Raw genomic sequence first — 15,194 nt, 5'->3', positions numbered from 1 at the left:
ATTACTACCATACATTTCCACTCAAAGCAGAGTGATAGCACTCTTATCTCTTTGTGCGGTTCATCACCTTTTTGACTCTGAAGGAGTTGATAGCGTTAGCCATGAATCTAGACACCGGCTCTCATGGCCTTATTAATTTTTTTGAGGTGAATTGTCATCTTAGCGCTAGAGCTTGTCTTGCTTAAATAGACGATCATTATCTGACTCAGTGAGGGATTTCATAATTAAAGTGAATGTCCTTGCTGACAAGGTGAATTATGACACTGTGTAACTGTGCGGTAGCGAGGAGACAGCGTTCAGAGAACAATTTGTAACGGCGGTGTGATCCTGGTGCGAGTGCCTTTTTATTGTTTTGGGACAGATGCGGTCGTGTTCTGAATTGCCTCTGCGACTGTTTCCACTTGCAGCTGTTTTCCCCTTCTTTCTTTCTTCTTTCTTTCTTCTGTTTTCTGTGACATGACATTTGGAAATGGCATCATCGATGAGTCTCCGTGCCACTGAGACGTTGTTTTACAATGTTTGCCGCGCTCTCGTTTTCTCCTCAGGTTGGTGTTACTTTGCTGCGGCGACAGCACCAGGCCCTGAGTCGGAGGTGAAGAGAGCGAAGGAGGAGTCCTCCCACGAGACAAGGGGGCAGCAGCAGGCATGCAGGACTCTGCCTCGGACAGCAAGATGGCCAAACAGGTCAGCACTAAGATGTACAATACTCATGGATCACTGTTATAATAATCATAATAATAATAACCTTTATTTGTATAGCACCTTTCATACACAACATGCAGCTCAAAGTGCTTTACATCAATAAAAGGCAGATAAGAGACAGATAAAAAGATAAAATTCATATAAAAGAACAAGCAAGATGCATTGCATTAAAAGAATCAAATCTGTTCCACCCATAGACTTCACATTGTGATTTTGCAATGGATGAATTTACATATTACAGCTTTTAATTCTGATGCTACAATCAAAGAGATTGCACTGGAATCGTTTTTTGAGAACAGGAATAGGGTTACATTTGCTCATAAGGCCTTTGGGGCCTTGTGGGTCATGAAGGTGAGACTGATTATTTTTCAGGATTCATCAAACTGCCATATAGCATATATTCCTTGATGCTGCCACAGGTTTAATTGCCTGGTCCTAACCAGACTCTCTGACTCTGATGCAGACAGTCGGGGACTTTCTTTGATGTTGCCTACAGCAAAAGCATCACTACTGAGGAGGTGGTGTTATTGTGTTTGGAGTGTTTTCTTTCTTATTTGTCTTGTCATTCAGTGAACGGAGCCCCCATTGTCTGCAGCGAGTACAGTGTTTACCCTGGTAACTGCTCAGCTAATGTCGAGAGAGAGAGAGAGAAAATGTCAACAGACGCGAGCGTTACAGCTGATTCAATTTGTAAAAGCTGATGTAGACGGTGCGGTCAGAACTTGGAAAATAAATGGCACTTTACAACGTCTTTTAAAAAGTAACATGGATGAGGAAGCAATTGCAACGCGGCTCGGGAGGTGTGGCGTGATTGCAGAGCCGACAAAGTCATGTTTATTATGTCAACAATGCTACAGACAGATCCCACGCATACAGAGCTAAAAAAAAAAATGTGATTAAAAAATGGAAAGCTGTCACCGGTGTTGAACTTGAACAAAACAAATACTCTCAAAAGATGCCGTTAGCCTGCTTTAACCATGACATACTAAAACGGCATGTCAATGATGCTGTCTACCCTCCTTTGAGTGACAGATCTGGCAACCAATAAAACCTCCTAGACCGTCACCCTCCAGCTCACTAGGTTACACTTTTTAGTGTATGGTAGTGTAAAAATGCAAGGAAACGCAGTGAGGATGCTATTTTAAGCCCATCAGCCTAGAACATGGATGAACAAGCACAAGCGTTTCCATGGCTGGGACTCCACATAATATACATGCATATGTGTTCAATATTTGATTTAGCAAGGCTTCCATTGCTTCCACATGAGGCCCTAGAAGTCAATATCTGTGACAGCCGCAATGCTGACTCTGCACCAGCTACACTCGCTCGGGCCATTGGAACAGCAATCTACTACTTGTGTCGAATTATTGATATGTTCATTAAAAGTGTAATAGATTAAGTGGAAATTTAAAAAAAATGGCTGGAGGTTAGTCTTGCTAAGGCACTGTCCTTGTCTACTGTCGTGATACTGCTGCATGCAAAATATTTGAACTATTTCAAATATCCACTCAGGGATCAGCGATGACAAATTAAATCCGTAACTGTCTCATTTGACTGTCTTTATTCTCACTTTTTTCTGTGTAAAGGAGCAGAACTCCAAGCATCTAGACGAACACAGAGAAACAGATGACATGTCCGAGAAGACTTCCCCCAACAAGAACCTCAAATCGCCCCAGAAAGGCTCCAAGCGTCTGAAAACGGTCCTCTTCAAAGTCACCCTGCTGGATTCCTCCGACTATGAAGCGGAAATTGAGGTATGCCTGATGGAAAGCAATTTGCATTAGCACGTTCTCTAGAATTAGCCTTATTATGTTTTCAGCGAACCGTCGAGATGCAACGGCCTCTTCTGTTTTCCTTTGTTGCTGCTTTCCTCTGTGGGCAGCTGTGTGTGTAGCGCTGCAAAGAACAGATAAACCGGGCAAAGAGAATAAAAGAGAGGGTGCCATGCTGAGAACTTAGCAGGAGACGAGGCCAAAGCGGCGTTACACATTTTCTGAAATACGTACAGTGGCACAAAGAATAGTGTCGGGAGAAAGTCTCCATTCCCCATAACGCCTATTATTTCTGCAGCTATGTAAAATAGAACATTTCTACTAGCTGGTATAGGAAACTCTGATAGATGGAGATAGATGTGAGTTCATTGCTGCAGAAAAATGTGTGGAATGAAGGAGATTTTTGAGCTTTTTTCAAGGGACCAGTCAGTCAGTTTATATAGTGAACAGTACATTTATATATCTGTTGTATTGTGCTGATACTTTACAATTCATGCAAACCAAGTTGCATTTTGTTGTTGTTACAGTCGATAACGTTACTGTCAGTTGTTTATGTCAGTACGTTGCAGTTGCTACTGAGATACAGACATACTTTTATGGCTAGTTCCTAGGTGCATAAATGAGATGAAATGTTTTGTTGTGGTCGAGTTGATAACTTTACTGTGGATTTCAAATTGACAGCATTTGCCATAGAGGTCAATGTCAACACTCTCACACTGTCCCAACCCAGAGGCGTGTGAAGTAGTTACTGTTGCCATGTCAAATGGCGAAATCCAAACAAATAATGTGCCTATTGATCTTACTGATTTGAGTAAGCTGTTTAGATGCACAACAGAAGTACATAGTGTATATACCATGTCACGTTACCCCGACTAATCAGTATATAGGCTCCATCTGCAGCCCCCCCTCCATATGCTATGATGCATTATACATAGGCTATAGGCTAATATAAATAATGTGACATCCCCACGTGAGCATGTCCCTCCTTTCATTCAAACTTCAGCCGTGATTCTCCTGTGCAGTGCCCTGGTTGTAACTTTCCTACAATAGCGCCGTCGGACTGGACAGCATCTGTACTTGTTTGACCAGCAATAGCAGATGCCTCTGAGAAAATACCTCAATCTTTTCTCTCTCAGACATCTTTTTCCATGATTGTGCTGGAGGGAATTCATATCCTATTGCTTGACTGTGGGTATCGCAGTATAGCAATATTTTGAAGCTAGTTTCTGGTACAAGTCATAGGAGATTGGGTTTAGACTCGAGCTGTCTAGACACCCCAAACAGGGCATGATGCCTCTGTCTGGCACCGCTGCCCCTGTACCTGAGATGGCGGAGCTGATCAGGCTTTTCTCTGGGGCTAATCAGTGGCAGCCAGCCTATGCCACGGCCCAGTACCCTATCTCTGCCCCGCTTCAACCAGATTTCTCTGTAATGCAACATGGGAGAAGTACTGTACATGCCCGCAGGTCAGAGGATGTCCCTTTTGTCCAATAAAACCCCTCAGCACAGCCTGCTGACAGGGGCGTTAGGAAATCTATAGTTATTACATGGTTGCAAGCCAGGTGCAGCCAAGGAGAAAATAGAATAGCAGTGTTATTATGAGCTACCCCTTAGGATACTTATGCACAAGTGCATGAAACTTTCTGTGTGTGTATGTGTGTGTGTGTGTGGAGGGTTGGGTGGGGGGTGTTACCTGTGTGAGTGTGTATTAGTACATGAGGTAAGAATACTAGAGAATGCTACCCTTTCACTAACCTCTCTCAGCACTGCAAAAACATTCTGACATACCTTTGGGCTTTTTCAACACGGCGACAATAGTTAGCGTTATAGTTATGAACGCCTTTGTGCCTTAAGTGCTCTTCCCTGACAATCTCCTGTTCACTCTGCTCTCCCATTCATTGCCAGAGAATGATGTACAAAGAAGCCTCTTGTCAGGCCATGTTTTTTTTTTTTTATTCCTCTTTAAAAAAAAAAAAAAAAAAGCAAAAAGCAGATTGTTTTGGTGGCAGCCTCGAACCTCCGGGTCATCGACAGGCTCGCGCTCTCTTCCTGTCTTAAATTGCTGGGGTGGAACGTCAGGCCCGCCGTGTCCAAACCTCCCCCATGCTCCAGGAGCTGATAATAACAGTGTTAAGGGAAGGCAGGCCGCACTTTGGGATCACTCTCCCCTGGAGGCGGTGCCGCATTCGTGGGTTAATTAAGTCTCTTGTCATGGATGCGTGGCCGCGGCTCCCCGGGGTGCTCCGGCAGGGGAGAAGGCACCACGCCCTTACCCGCTTCTGCTCTCACCCACCCTCCCCTCCGCTGTCCGGGGCACGCTCCGCCTCACTGTCCGCGGTCAGGCCTGGCTGGGCCGATGCGTAGAACAGGGCTATTTTGGGTGGAATTAAGCATTTCGTGCTGATTAGTTGTTTTTATATGTTGCCAAGATTCTGCCTTGTGTTTTTCCCGTGTTTATTCTGGTGGCGTCGCCGCGACACTCATCTTAGAGTTGAATATTTAATTGCTCTGGAGCAGGGACTGGAGGGACTGGGACACCTCAGTCACGGCTTATTAAGATTCCAAGCGCTGATTTGTTTATTTCATTTTGCTTGCTGTCACTAATGTCACACAGCCTGCTCTTGCTTCCGCGTACACAACCTTGCCATCGGGGGCCTACGGAGTGACATCACGAGGGCTTATAAGTGCTTCCCAAGCGTTGCTCCACCATCGCTTCGCCCATAATGAGGCAAAGGAGAAACACTTTTTCAAGTCCTGGCCTTGAGATATTAAGGAACAAGGCAGGAGAGGGATAATACTGCATCTGTTTCCCTGGCAACCGCTTGCTCCATCTTCCTGTCACCTCGGAAACTAGGCTCCAGGGAAGGAGGCTCCCTATCCAAAGAGAGAAGCACACAGATTTCTGGTTATACACCTCAGGAAATGTGTGTGTGTGTGTGTGTGTGTCTGTGCGTGTGTCTGTGTGAGTATAACTGTGTCAACATAGGCTACTCAGTGTACTAATTTCATTAAATATGGAGTGGAACTCTAGCTGTGAAATAGATACTAGAAGGATTATATTGTGTTATGGTGAATAGTATTTCCTGATGTAAGAGTATCTTATGCCCAGTTAAAAACAAAGTAGTTTAACCTGAAATGTTAACAAAGAACTGTGTGTATGTGTGTTGGGGTGGGTGGGTGGGTGGGGGGGGGGTTGTTGGGTCCAACCAATAGCCTTACAGCTACTTCCATGTTCAGTTCCTTGACTCTGACTTCATGTGTATGAGTCCGTGTGCGATTTGTTGATGCTTTTTGATATAAAGCCTCAACATGAGATTTGACATGCAGATTCCCCTGACAGTTACAAAGTGGTTTTTGAGGTCTGACCATAAAGATGGGGTTGTATATGATCACATTGAGATGGACCACACTTACCTGGAAATCTTGAAAAATCCTGAAAAATCACAATATTGAACTCCTTTTTAAAATCTTTCAGGTTTAATTCTCTCCCTCTCCATCTCTTTACATTGCTTGTATGCACCATGTCTCTGGATTGCATCCAGACTCTGTAGGAGTCCAATCACAATATGAGCCTGATCACTGCCAAATCTAGTTTGAGGCTCCTCCAGCAGTGAGAGCGTTCTTAACGTTTTTTTTTTTTTGTGCATCCTGATGTAACTAGTCGATAAAAATCGCATTGAAACTTCAAGTTATTCAAACTTCCCTGTCCATGCATTTCGCTTGTCCTCGGGAATGTGAAGAGAAAATGTGCCTGAAACGCTCACACTGAACTCCGTCGATAGCTGAGGATATCTGTGCATACAGTACAGAGAACAATCTTCCCCAGCAATTCAGAGTCCATTTTCTCTGTCAAGTGTTTGATGCACTCTGACTGTAACACAGCACCCAAGGGCTGAGCTGTTTTATTGTGTTGAGAATCACAGAACAGGAAAGCAATCTTGACAAGCACAGCTGTCTCATAGGGTCTGATGCTGCTGAGACACATTTTTCCCTATAAAATGGAGCCATATCAGTAGTGGATTCATAGGCGCACTCTTCAGCAATACAGAAGGGAATACGCTTTATCTGCACTGTTGCTGTTGGTGGTATTTCATTTCTACTTGAATGTGTTTTTTTTTACAGTTATATGCATACTGCTGTGGATGACCTTTTTATGACCGCCGTGTCGTGTGTTTGTCTTAGCAGAAACACTCCAAAGGACAGACCCTGATGGACATGGTGTGCGAACACCTCAACCTGCTGGAGAAGGACTACTTCGGTCTGACCTTTTCCGACACAGACACCCAGAAGGTTAGTGAATAATGCACCGCGTAAACCTTATGGGACAATTCGGCTCATAAAAATGTTGCCCACAGAACAATCTGAATTCCTCTCACTCGTCGGCGGGGGCCGGCTCTGGCAGGGGTGCGCTATCCATCATTCAAACGGGGACGGAAAACGGAAATTTCCATGCTCCGTCAAGGTCCGGACAACAGGCAATTCAACAACTTTTATCTTTGGAGAAAACATGAAAGAATACGCCTCATCAACTCCTTGTAAAATGCGTGGAACTTTAGTTATCCAAACATTTCTTGGAGGCAGAGCTGCTCTGGAGGCAAAAGTAATCTCACTGGTTGAGTTAAACCTCCATGGACAGAGCCAAATTACCACACTTTCTTGAGTAAACTAGAATGGCAAAGAAGGAGCTCTGGTCAAAATAGAAGTACAAAATATAAATGACAATGACTTATTTTCTTTCATTCATTCATGACCGTGGCATTTATGATGTTGGACGGTAAGCAGCTAGCTAACTAGCTTACCTAGACAGATAGTCTAGTATAGTTTGAACCTGGAAGGTCAGCTAGGCTAACTAGCTAACCTAGATACCTTAGTATGGCTAGACTGCATGTTTTCAGTTAGTAGCAATAGGACTAGCCTTCAAGGTATTAGTCTCCTCTTAACCCTTGCCTTCTGTGCTTTAGCCGAACATTACTGTGGTTCTTTGGCTGCACATTGAGGTCAACCACTAAGATTACTTCTGCCTCCAGAGCAACTCTGCCTCAGAGAAATGTTTGTACAACTAAAACTCCAATCTGCTCACAAAACATTTGGACATTTCAAATAGAAAACCCGAGCCGTTCTTCCTCTGATCTTTGTTGACTTGTTAAAGTGCACAAGCCAAGGTCATTATGTTATTATCATGTAATTTTGACATGTAATTATGACAATTACGACATTAGGCTAAACTGAATGGGCCTCCCTGTCAGCTCACATGAGAGCTGTGTTGTAGATGTGGGCTTTTGGTTTTGACTGATGGGACCCTCCCTGGGGGCAGGTATGTGATTGCACAACACGCTACAGAGGATTCTTCTGGCTTTTGAAGATAGGGAAAGATGACAAGGAGCAAGTCTTCCTTAACATCTGCAGCATATCCTCTGTCACCATCATCGGCTTGTGTGTGCTTTGTTAGCTGACATGTTGTGACTTGATGTGTGTCTGATGGCTGAGGTTTTGGATCTAGCGCGGATCTTGAGTCATACACATGGCGTAATTGGGGTACAGAAGTAAACAGGCACGAAGTTCAAATATTTTTCTCTCTCAGAGTGCAGGCAAGGATACTCCTTAGATCAACATGACTGGCTCTTCAAAGACAGGCTTATCAGAGTCCAGCTTGAGCCTCCTGTCTGGGGTCATCTGTGATTTGAAGACCAAACAAGACGGAGAATTGAAATGTCATTTCAGATGCCCTTTCTCTGTCTTTGTCGGAGGGATGAGGATATAATCTCCGCGCTCCTTGGGAGAACATCTATTGTATATGTGATTTCTTTTTGAACTAAGGTTGCAAAGCTAGAGCAAAGCCCTGAGCAGTCAGTGATTAAAAGTTCCTCCTGCTTTTCTACAGAGAAAAAGCAAAGCGGCAGAGAGTGTTTTACTAATTGAGCGCTCTTTGGCCTTGGCTGATATAAGATAGATTCAGGAGGACGATAAATACTTGCGGCTCATTAAAGTGTTTAGCAGCCTGATTAAGCACGGGAGGAGTTTGTGCGTTAGTCTGTGTACGTGTGTGTGTGTGTGTGTGTGTGAAGGCGCATCTCAAATTGGCAGAAACACTTGCAGTTTGCCCAAGATGGCCACAGTATTGCAGTCCACTGCACTGCTTCAACCTTTCATGCTCCTGATTCCACACTGACTGATGTGAAAGCGGCTGCCAAAAAGACTTTCAGCATTAATAAGCAGCTGCTGTGTGGTATTCAGGTTAGCGAAGATCACTGTCAGCTCTCTGCAGTAGGCTGCAGCAGACACCCGTTTGTTTGTGTGTGTGTGTGTGTGTGTGTGTTTGCGTGTGCCTATGTGCAAGGGTGGAAGTACAAATTACATTTACTTTGCTACATTTTAAATCACACCCATTTTGTTTGCCCAAGTGTCACATGGGCGTAAAACTGGGTGTAATTGTGTTGAATGGATCATGTTGATTCATGTTTTACTTTGCTGATGCGCTTTATTTTGCCCTCCCTTTTCCCATTTCTTGGGAAAGGTCACGGGAAAGGAGTTTGAATGACGTACCTTTTACTTTTATTCAAGTCGATTTTTTCACCGTTTATTCACCAGAAACAATTCAGCACAGTAACAGTGCTTCCGCTTCAGCAGGATATTTCGGTGGTGTTTCCGCCGCCGCCTACTGTATGTGTCACTGTGCCTCAGCTCGGTGTTAAACAGGTGTTAAAGGGCAAGGTTTAAAAGTGCTCACAAGAGAGAGTGAAGTGCGCGTTGAATGTCACACATCACAGCTGATGAAATGCTCAAACAAACGGAAAAATCCGAAGTAGTGCCCCTTGTGGCGTAGCGCAGATCGGGTGTGATGAGTTCAGATAGATAACTGGCTGGTAGTCATTTAGCAACACAATGGAGAAGCAGATGCTTGAATTAAATCTGCACACTGCACATTCAACAGCTCAGCAGGGGAGGGCACGCTTTCTTTATTTAACCATATGGAGAAGCTTTCATTAGGAACACTGTCAGCAATTAGAGCAAAATGTGACACCGGGGTGTGCATTAGCCATGTTTCCAGTCCTGCCCTGTGTGAATTCTCCCTTCTGTCTTCCAGAACTGGTTGGACCCCTCCAAGGAGATCAAGAAGCAGATGCGCAGTGAGTTTCGGGGACCGCACTAGATAATAAATAATTCAAATCAGAATTCAGTTGTGTATATTTGGGGTTCTGTTGTTTATTTGATAAGCAGAATTGGATTTGTTGGCATATCAATTGTGCAAACAAAGTTGTGTGTGAACCACGTAAACCTGTTATGAGGTAGACGCAATTCAATCACCGGCTCTGCGTTTCAGTACAATCTTCCTACAGTATTACAGTCATACGGGCATCATTACATAAAAGTACATTTCCATGTAATGTGACTCATTGCAATCCCTCCTCAGACTCTCCGTGGCACTTTGCCTTCGCTGTCAAGTTCTACCCTCCAGATCCCTCCCAGCTCACTGAGGATATCACCAGGTATGCAAGCAAATGTGCAGAAGCCACCTCTACCACACACACACACACACACACACACACACACGCACACACTCACAAATATGCGCTTACAATTTAATCAGCTGCAACTCCTCTGGCTGTGCTGTCTCATGCTCTTCTTAAGTTAATCAAATGAAAAATTGCTTACACGTGTCAGTTCTGCGGATGATTTGCCTTTTTATTCGCCAGAAAGTATGTGTTTACATAGAAGTATTGTAACAATTTATATGGCATATTTGCCCCCATGTCAAAGAAGTCCAAATCCCTCTCCTTTTTAGAGGATTAGAATTGGAATGCTACTAACTGCCATGGATTAACTACGCTGAATACTTGTTGGAGCTCGCCTTTGCTGAGGCCCGTTTGACTGCCAACACCCTCCTCTCCTCTCCTCTCCTCCCCTTCTCCCTCTCTCTCTCTCCTGACAGATACTACCTGTGTCTGCAGCTGAGGGACGACATGCTGTCGGGCCGGCTGCCGTGCTCGTTCGTCACCCACGCCCTCCTGGGCTCCTACGCCGTCCAGGCCGAGCTGGGGGACTACGACCACGACGACCACGGCTCCGACTACGTCAGCGACTTCCGCTTCGCCCCCAACCAGACGCGCGAGCTGGAGGAGAGGGTGATGGAGCTCCACCGGAACTACAAGTACACACACACGTGCGCGCCGTGCTATTGTCGGATTTTGACGCATCTGCATATTCCCAATGAGTTATTAGTCAGCGGCGATAGATGCCGTCACATACCCTGTCGTAGCGCCTGTCATTACCGTCACACAGTTGGAGCCTTGCCAATGCGTCAGCACTTACTCAGTTAGAGGGTCTTCGCCATGCTCTGATTTGGCATTGTTTGTTTGGCATGCGCCCAAGCGTTATGCTTAGGGGATGCAAGGGGAGATTTTAGAATGGAATATATCAAGCTTATTACCGAGATAATTCAGCTCCCGCTGTGTAAGATCATGGGTTTATTATTTGTGATTTAAGAAGGCCTGTGGTTGTTGGTTACAGATATAATCTTTATTCTGCCACAGGGGTATGACTCCAGCAGAGGCTGAAATTAACTTCCTGGAGAATGCTAAGAAACTGTCCATGTATGGGGTGGACCTCCATCACGCTAAGGTGAGCTGTTGCCTTTTCTTATTTTAATCAACATGCAAGCGGGTTTCAAGGATGAATACGGTGTTTTCATCTTCTCTACATTCTGGTCACAAATCATTTCTGCCTCTTTGTTGTCCTTTGGCCGCCGCAGGATTCTGAAGGGATTGATATTATGCTGGGTGTCTGCGCCAATGGCCTGCTGATTTACCGTGATAGGCTTAGGATCAACCGCTTTGCCTGGCCAAAGATCCTCAAGATCTCCTATAAGAGGAGCAACTTCTACATCAAGATCCGGCCTGGAGAGGTAAGCGAACTGGCCGAGGATAATTAGGCCACGGCTTCAAATGTTTGAGAACTATTATGAGTGTTATTGTTGAGAACTGGCAGCACAGCCAGTGCAGAAATGGATGTGTGGTCAGTTGGGCTGAGCAGAAAGCTGGAAAATCCTCCTCCTTTCACCTCCAGTTTTGCTGCTCTGCAGGGTCAGGGTCTATAGTCCGGCCCTCCGCGTTGTGCGGTGCGGCGCTGCAGCTTATCCTCCATGCTGAGCCTCGGTGTGACAGGCTGTCTGGGCCAGACCCAGTCAAGTGACAGAGCCGCACAGTGAGCCTGTGATCGAGCCAAATAAAGAGCCCCTTTAACAGAGCTGGTGCAGCTGCAGCCACAGCCAGAATAGAGGGATAAAGAGTATAAATATAGAGCCATGAAATGCCTTCCTCCTGTTTGCTCCCAGTGTCTGAAAATTGGATGTTATCCTCCCTCTGCCTTGATCTGCTCCGTTCTGTCCAGTCGGCAGTGGGTGGCTTATTGGGAAGCAAAGTCTGTGTTGTAATGTAAATGCATTTTCTTATTCACGGACATTCATGGGTTTAACTACATTGTGGCAGTAGTGTTTATGCCAGCTCACAGAATGGTCTGGGGTGACAACCAGACTGATTGCTTTATAGACTCTGTGCATGTGGATAGGAACGGGACGCAATAGGTTTACTGTAATTTTTATGAATGTGTCAGGTTGTCCTAAGCTTTATTCTTTGTCTTGTACCAAGAAAGGATTGAGGACAACACAATAAATGCACCTCCTGCTAAATACCCCCCCTCCTCTTTCTTCACTCACACATTTCTTTCTGTGTCCCCCTGTTCTCCCTCTCCTCTCCAGTATGAACAGTTTGAAAGTACTATCGGTTTTAAGCTTCCCAACCACAGAGCTGCCAAGAGGCTGTGGAAGGTCTGCATCGAGCATCACACCTTCTTCAGGTAAGGATCGATCTGCTCTCATGGTTGAATGGTTTTCCGTTCAATGCCTATCAAGGCAAAGAAAACATTTCCATTTCCATGTGTATAGCTTCATTAGTTCACCGAACAGTGCGCTGCTAAATGTAGTTTCTGTGAAAATCCTAGTGCTGAAACTGCCACCCTCAGGATTACTAATAATCACCTGATGAATACTGATTCTGACAAGTTTAATTCAGCTACAGGTGTGCAGTAGGTGCAAGACTACAGTTCACCCACACAACAACAATATATTGCTAGCATGCCGTGGGTACATTCAGTAAATCGTCATACTATGTTAAAGGCCGATACAAATCCAGCTTGAACGGCCTCAAGATGTTGCTGCAATTCAATTGCACTTACTTGCATCCTGAACACAACCCGTTCAGAACCTTGGAGGAAATGTTGACCACATACCGTGTGGCAATAAATAGCTGGACAAAGATGGGATCAGATGACATTGCTTCTTCTGGGAGCATATACAAAACAGATAGATGTGAAAAATACACACTCAAAATTTTGGTTTTGTTTGTCCCCTAGCCAGTCACTAGTGACTGACGTATCCGGACGCCAGCGTATTTACCAACTTTACCAAGAATGTGGGTCAATTTGACAAAAATATTGTTTTTGCAAAGACAATATGTTGGTTAAGGGGGTGATTTCAACAAATCTATCCTGCTGAAACACCAATGAAAAACCGTTGCACGAATGGTTCAAAAAGGCGCTGATTGGCTCGATTGTTTCTCTGAGCGAGAACAAGCCGTTGACTAGAGCAACACCAGACTCTCTGAATCGCTTGAAAAATCTGAAAAGTGGGCGGGACGCCATTCAAGAGTCTGGAACCAGGATAACTTTGAGTGTCTCAGAAACAGAGTCCACCAGTCACTTCTTGCCGCACGGTATGTGGTCAAGAACCTTTGCTTATTACAGCACACCAGAATGTATCTTTTATTGTCTCCAGGTTGGTGTCTCCAGAGCCTCCTCCCAAGGGCTTCCTGGTGATGGGCTCAAAGTTTCGCTACAGTGGGAGGACACAGGCCCAAACCAGACAAGCCAGCGCTCTCATAGACCGGCCTGCTCCGCACTTTGAGCGCTCCACCAGCAAGAGATACCTGCTGTCTCGAAGCTTGGATGGAGGTAAGCACCACTATTGTTCCCCACCAGATCTGTTTAAACTTTAAATTCAAAAAACAGTCTGTATCTTGTTTAAGTGTAACATTTAAAATGCCTCGTGAGTGAATTTCTGCTTCAGGATCTTGTTTGGTTTTGTATATGAAAGCACAGGCTCCATTTTGAACGACGTTATACGTGGAACATAATGTCAGATGCTGTCTTATAGGGTTTGACTGATTTATCGGATCAGATATCAGCTTGTCAGTGTCCATCCATTGCCAAAATGTGAGTTTGAGTTTCTGCCCTGAACATCAACAACCTCGACCAAATAAATCGTTCCAGTGTGCTGTGGGAGGATTTTACTCAGCCCACTTCAGGGCTGCGTTCAGAAGCTGCCAACTCACCTAAAGGAATTTCATTTTTCTGGGTATTAATGGAGAGTTTTAGTGTTACATGATGGTGTAAATGCTATTTCAGAGGCTTCTCCACACTGACAAGAATAAACGTCTGGGGGGAAACACTGAATACTCGTAATTTTTCTTGATATTACATATTGGTACACAATAATAGCTATCAGCAGCTTCAATCCAAAAATATTGGCCTTTAAAAACCCATATCAGTCGAACCCCACTGTCTTTATCCTGACTTGTCTCTGAGAATAATTCAACTCGTGTCACCAGCAGAGTTCTCGCGGCCGGTGTCGGCCATGTGCGAGAACCACGACGGCCTGTCCCGCCGCAGCGTCAGCGAGCAGCCTCGCCTCCGCAGCCCCTCTGTGGACGAGCAAGAGACCGAGCTGGAGCCCAGTCTGGACCAGGACCAGGATCAGGACCAGGACCAGGACGAGGAGGACCAGGACCAAGAGCGGGCCCAGGAGACGGATCAAGACCAGGAGCAAGACGGCGATATCACCCCCAGCAAAAAGAAAGAAATCAAGGTACTCTAGATTTCTTGATGGAGGCGTTTAGGACTCTTCGTGGGGGTCTTTACAGTCAAACTAGTATGAGAAAGGGGTTTTAGTCAGCTGGTCGTTTAGCGTGCGCAGAGACGCGGCGGGGACTGCAGGGGTGCCGATGCAAATGGATGCAGCGCGAGCTCCTCGGGCCCGCTGAGGCTTATCCTGCAGGGCTACAGCGCTGTGGTGGCTTTGGTGGATTTAGCATTACTAACTCTTCTCCTTTCACTCCTATTCACTCAGGCTTATATGCTTACACTACACTGCTCATAAATCCCACTAACAGCTTTACAGTTTTTAACCCTTTACCTCATTATGCTGAGACATGCAAACTCGACTTTCCCAAGTCCTCTGTCGCTAACACGCTCTTTCTTTTCAACTCTTTGCTGGCCAAAAGGAGGAGGCTGGGTCACCGGCTGACAGTAAACAGGAGGTATTTGGTGTCTGGTGACCTCTGTCTGTCTGTCTGTCTCTGTTCATCCATCCCTTTGTCTTTCTCTCTGTCAGTCTGTTTGTATCTCAGTCTCTCTCTGACCGTCTTCCGCTGTAGTGGGCATTTGTCTCTCAGAATGTGGCAATTACAATCTGGCTTATTATCACTGTCATAGAAAAGCAAAAATGTGCTGCCATGCACCACATACATGACTGAAGCTGCAAAGGCCTCATTTGGACTTGTGTATATTATGTATATTATGACATGGCACAGTAAAAACTAATATTAAAACAGCTTTAGAAACTGCTCTGAACTGATATCAGAAAGATATTTAGGTCCTGATTTCACAACA

The 15,194-nt window shown here is 45.1% G+C and overlaps 1 protein-coding gene across 5 annotated transcripts in view; it reads left to right on the top strand.

Annotated features, from left to right (window-relative positions):
* Positions 1-15,194, top strand: part of LOC139927715 (band 4.1-like protein 1) — a 61,351-nt gene that overhangs the window by 32,927 nt on the left and 13,230 nt on the right. For 4 of the 5 annotated variants that reach the window (XM_078283644.1, XM_078283642.1, XM_078283643.1 and 1 more), the window contains exons 2-12: positions 546-684; positions 2,289-2,456; positions 6,660-6,764; positions 9,559-9,601; positions 9,886-9,961; positions 10,405-10,623; positions 11,006-11,093; positions 11,224-11,376; positions 12,229-12,326; positions 13,303-13,478; positions 14,135-14,391. In XM_078283644.1, the coding sequence (XP_078139770.1) occupies positions 646-684; positions 2,289-2,456; positions 6,660-6,764; positions 9,559-9,601; positions 9,886-9,961; positions 10,405-10,623; positions 11,006-11,093; positions 11,224-11,376; positions 12,229-12,326; positions 13,303-13,478; positions 14,135-14,391 (1,422 nt within the window). In that variant the 5' untranslated portion in view covers positions 546-645. The remainder of the gene's footprint in view (positions 1-545; positions 685-2,288; positions 2,457-6,659; positions 6,765-9,558; positions 9,602-9,885; positions 9,962-10,404; positions 10,624-11,005; positions 11,094-11,223; positions 11,377-12,228; positions 12,327-13,302; positions 13,479-14,134; positions 14,392-15,194) is intronic. The other variant, XM_078283641.1, reaches the window with a different exon arrangement.

The sequence above is a fragment of the Centroberyx gerrardi genome, chromosome 5, assembly GCF_048128805.1.
Source record: "Centroberyx gerrardi isolate f3 chromosome 5, fCenGer3.hap1.cur.20231027, whole genome shotgun sequence".
Taxonomy (NCBI): Eukaryota; Metazoa; Chordata; class Actinopteri; order Beryciformes; family Berycidae; genus Centroberyx; species Centroberyx gerrardi.
The sequence above is the reverse complement of the archived record's forward strand: the minus strand, read 5'-3'. Positions and strand labels throughout refer to the sequence as shown.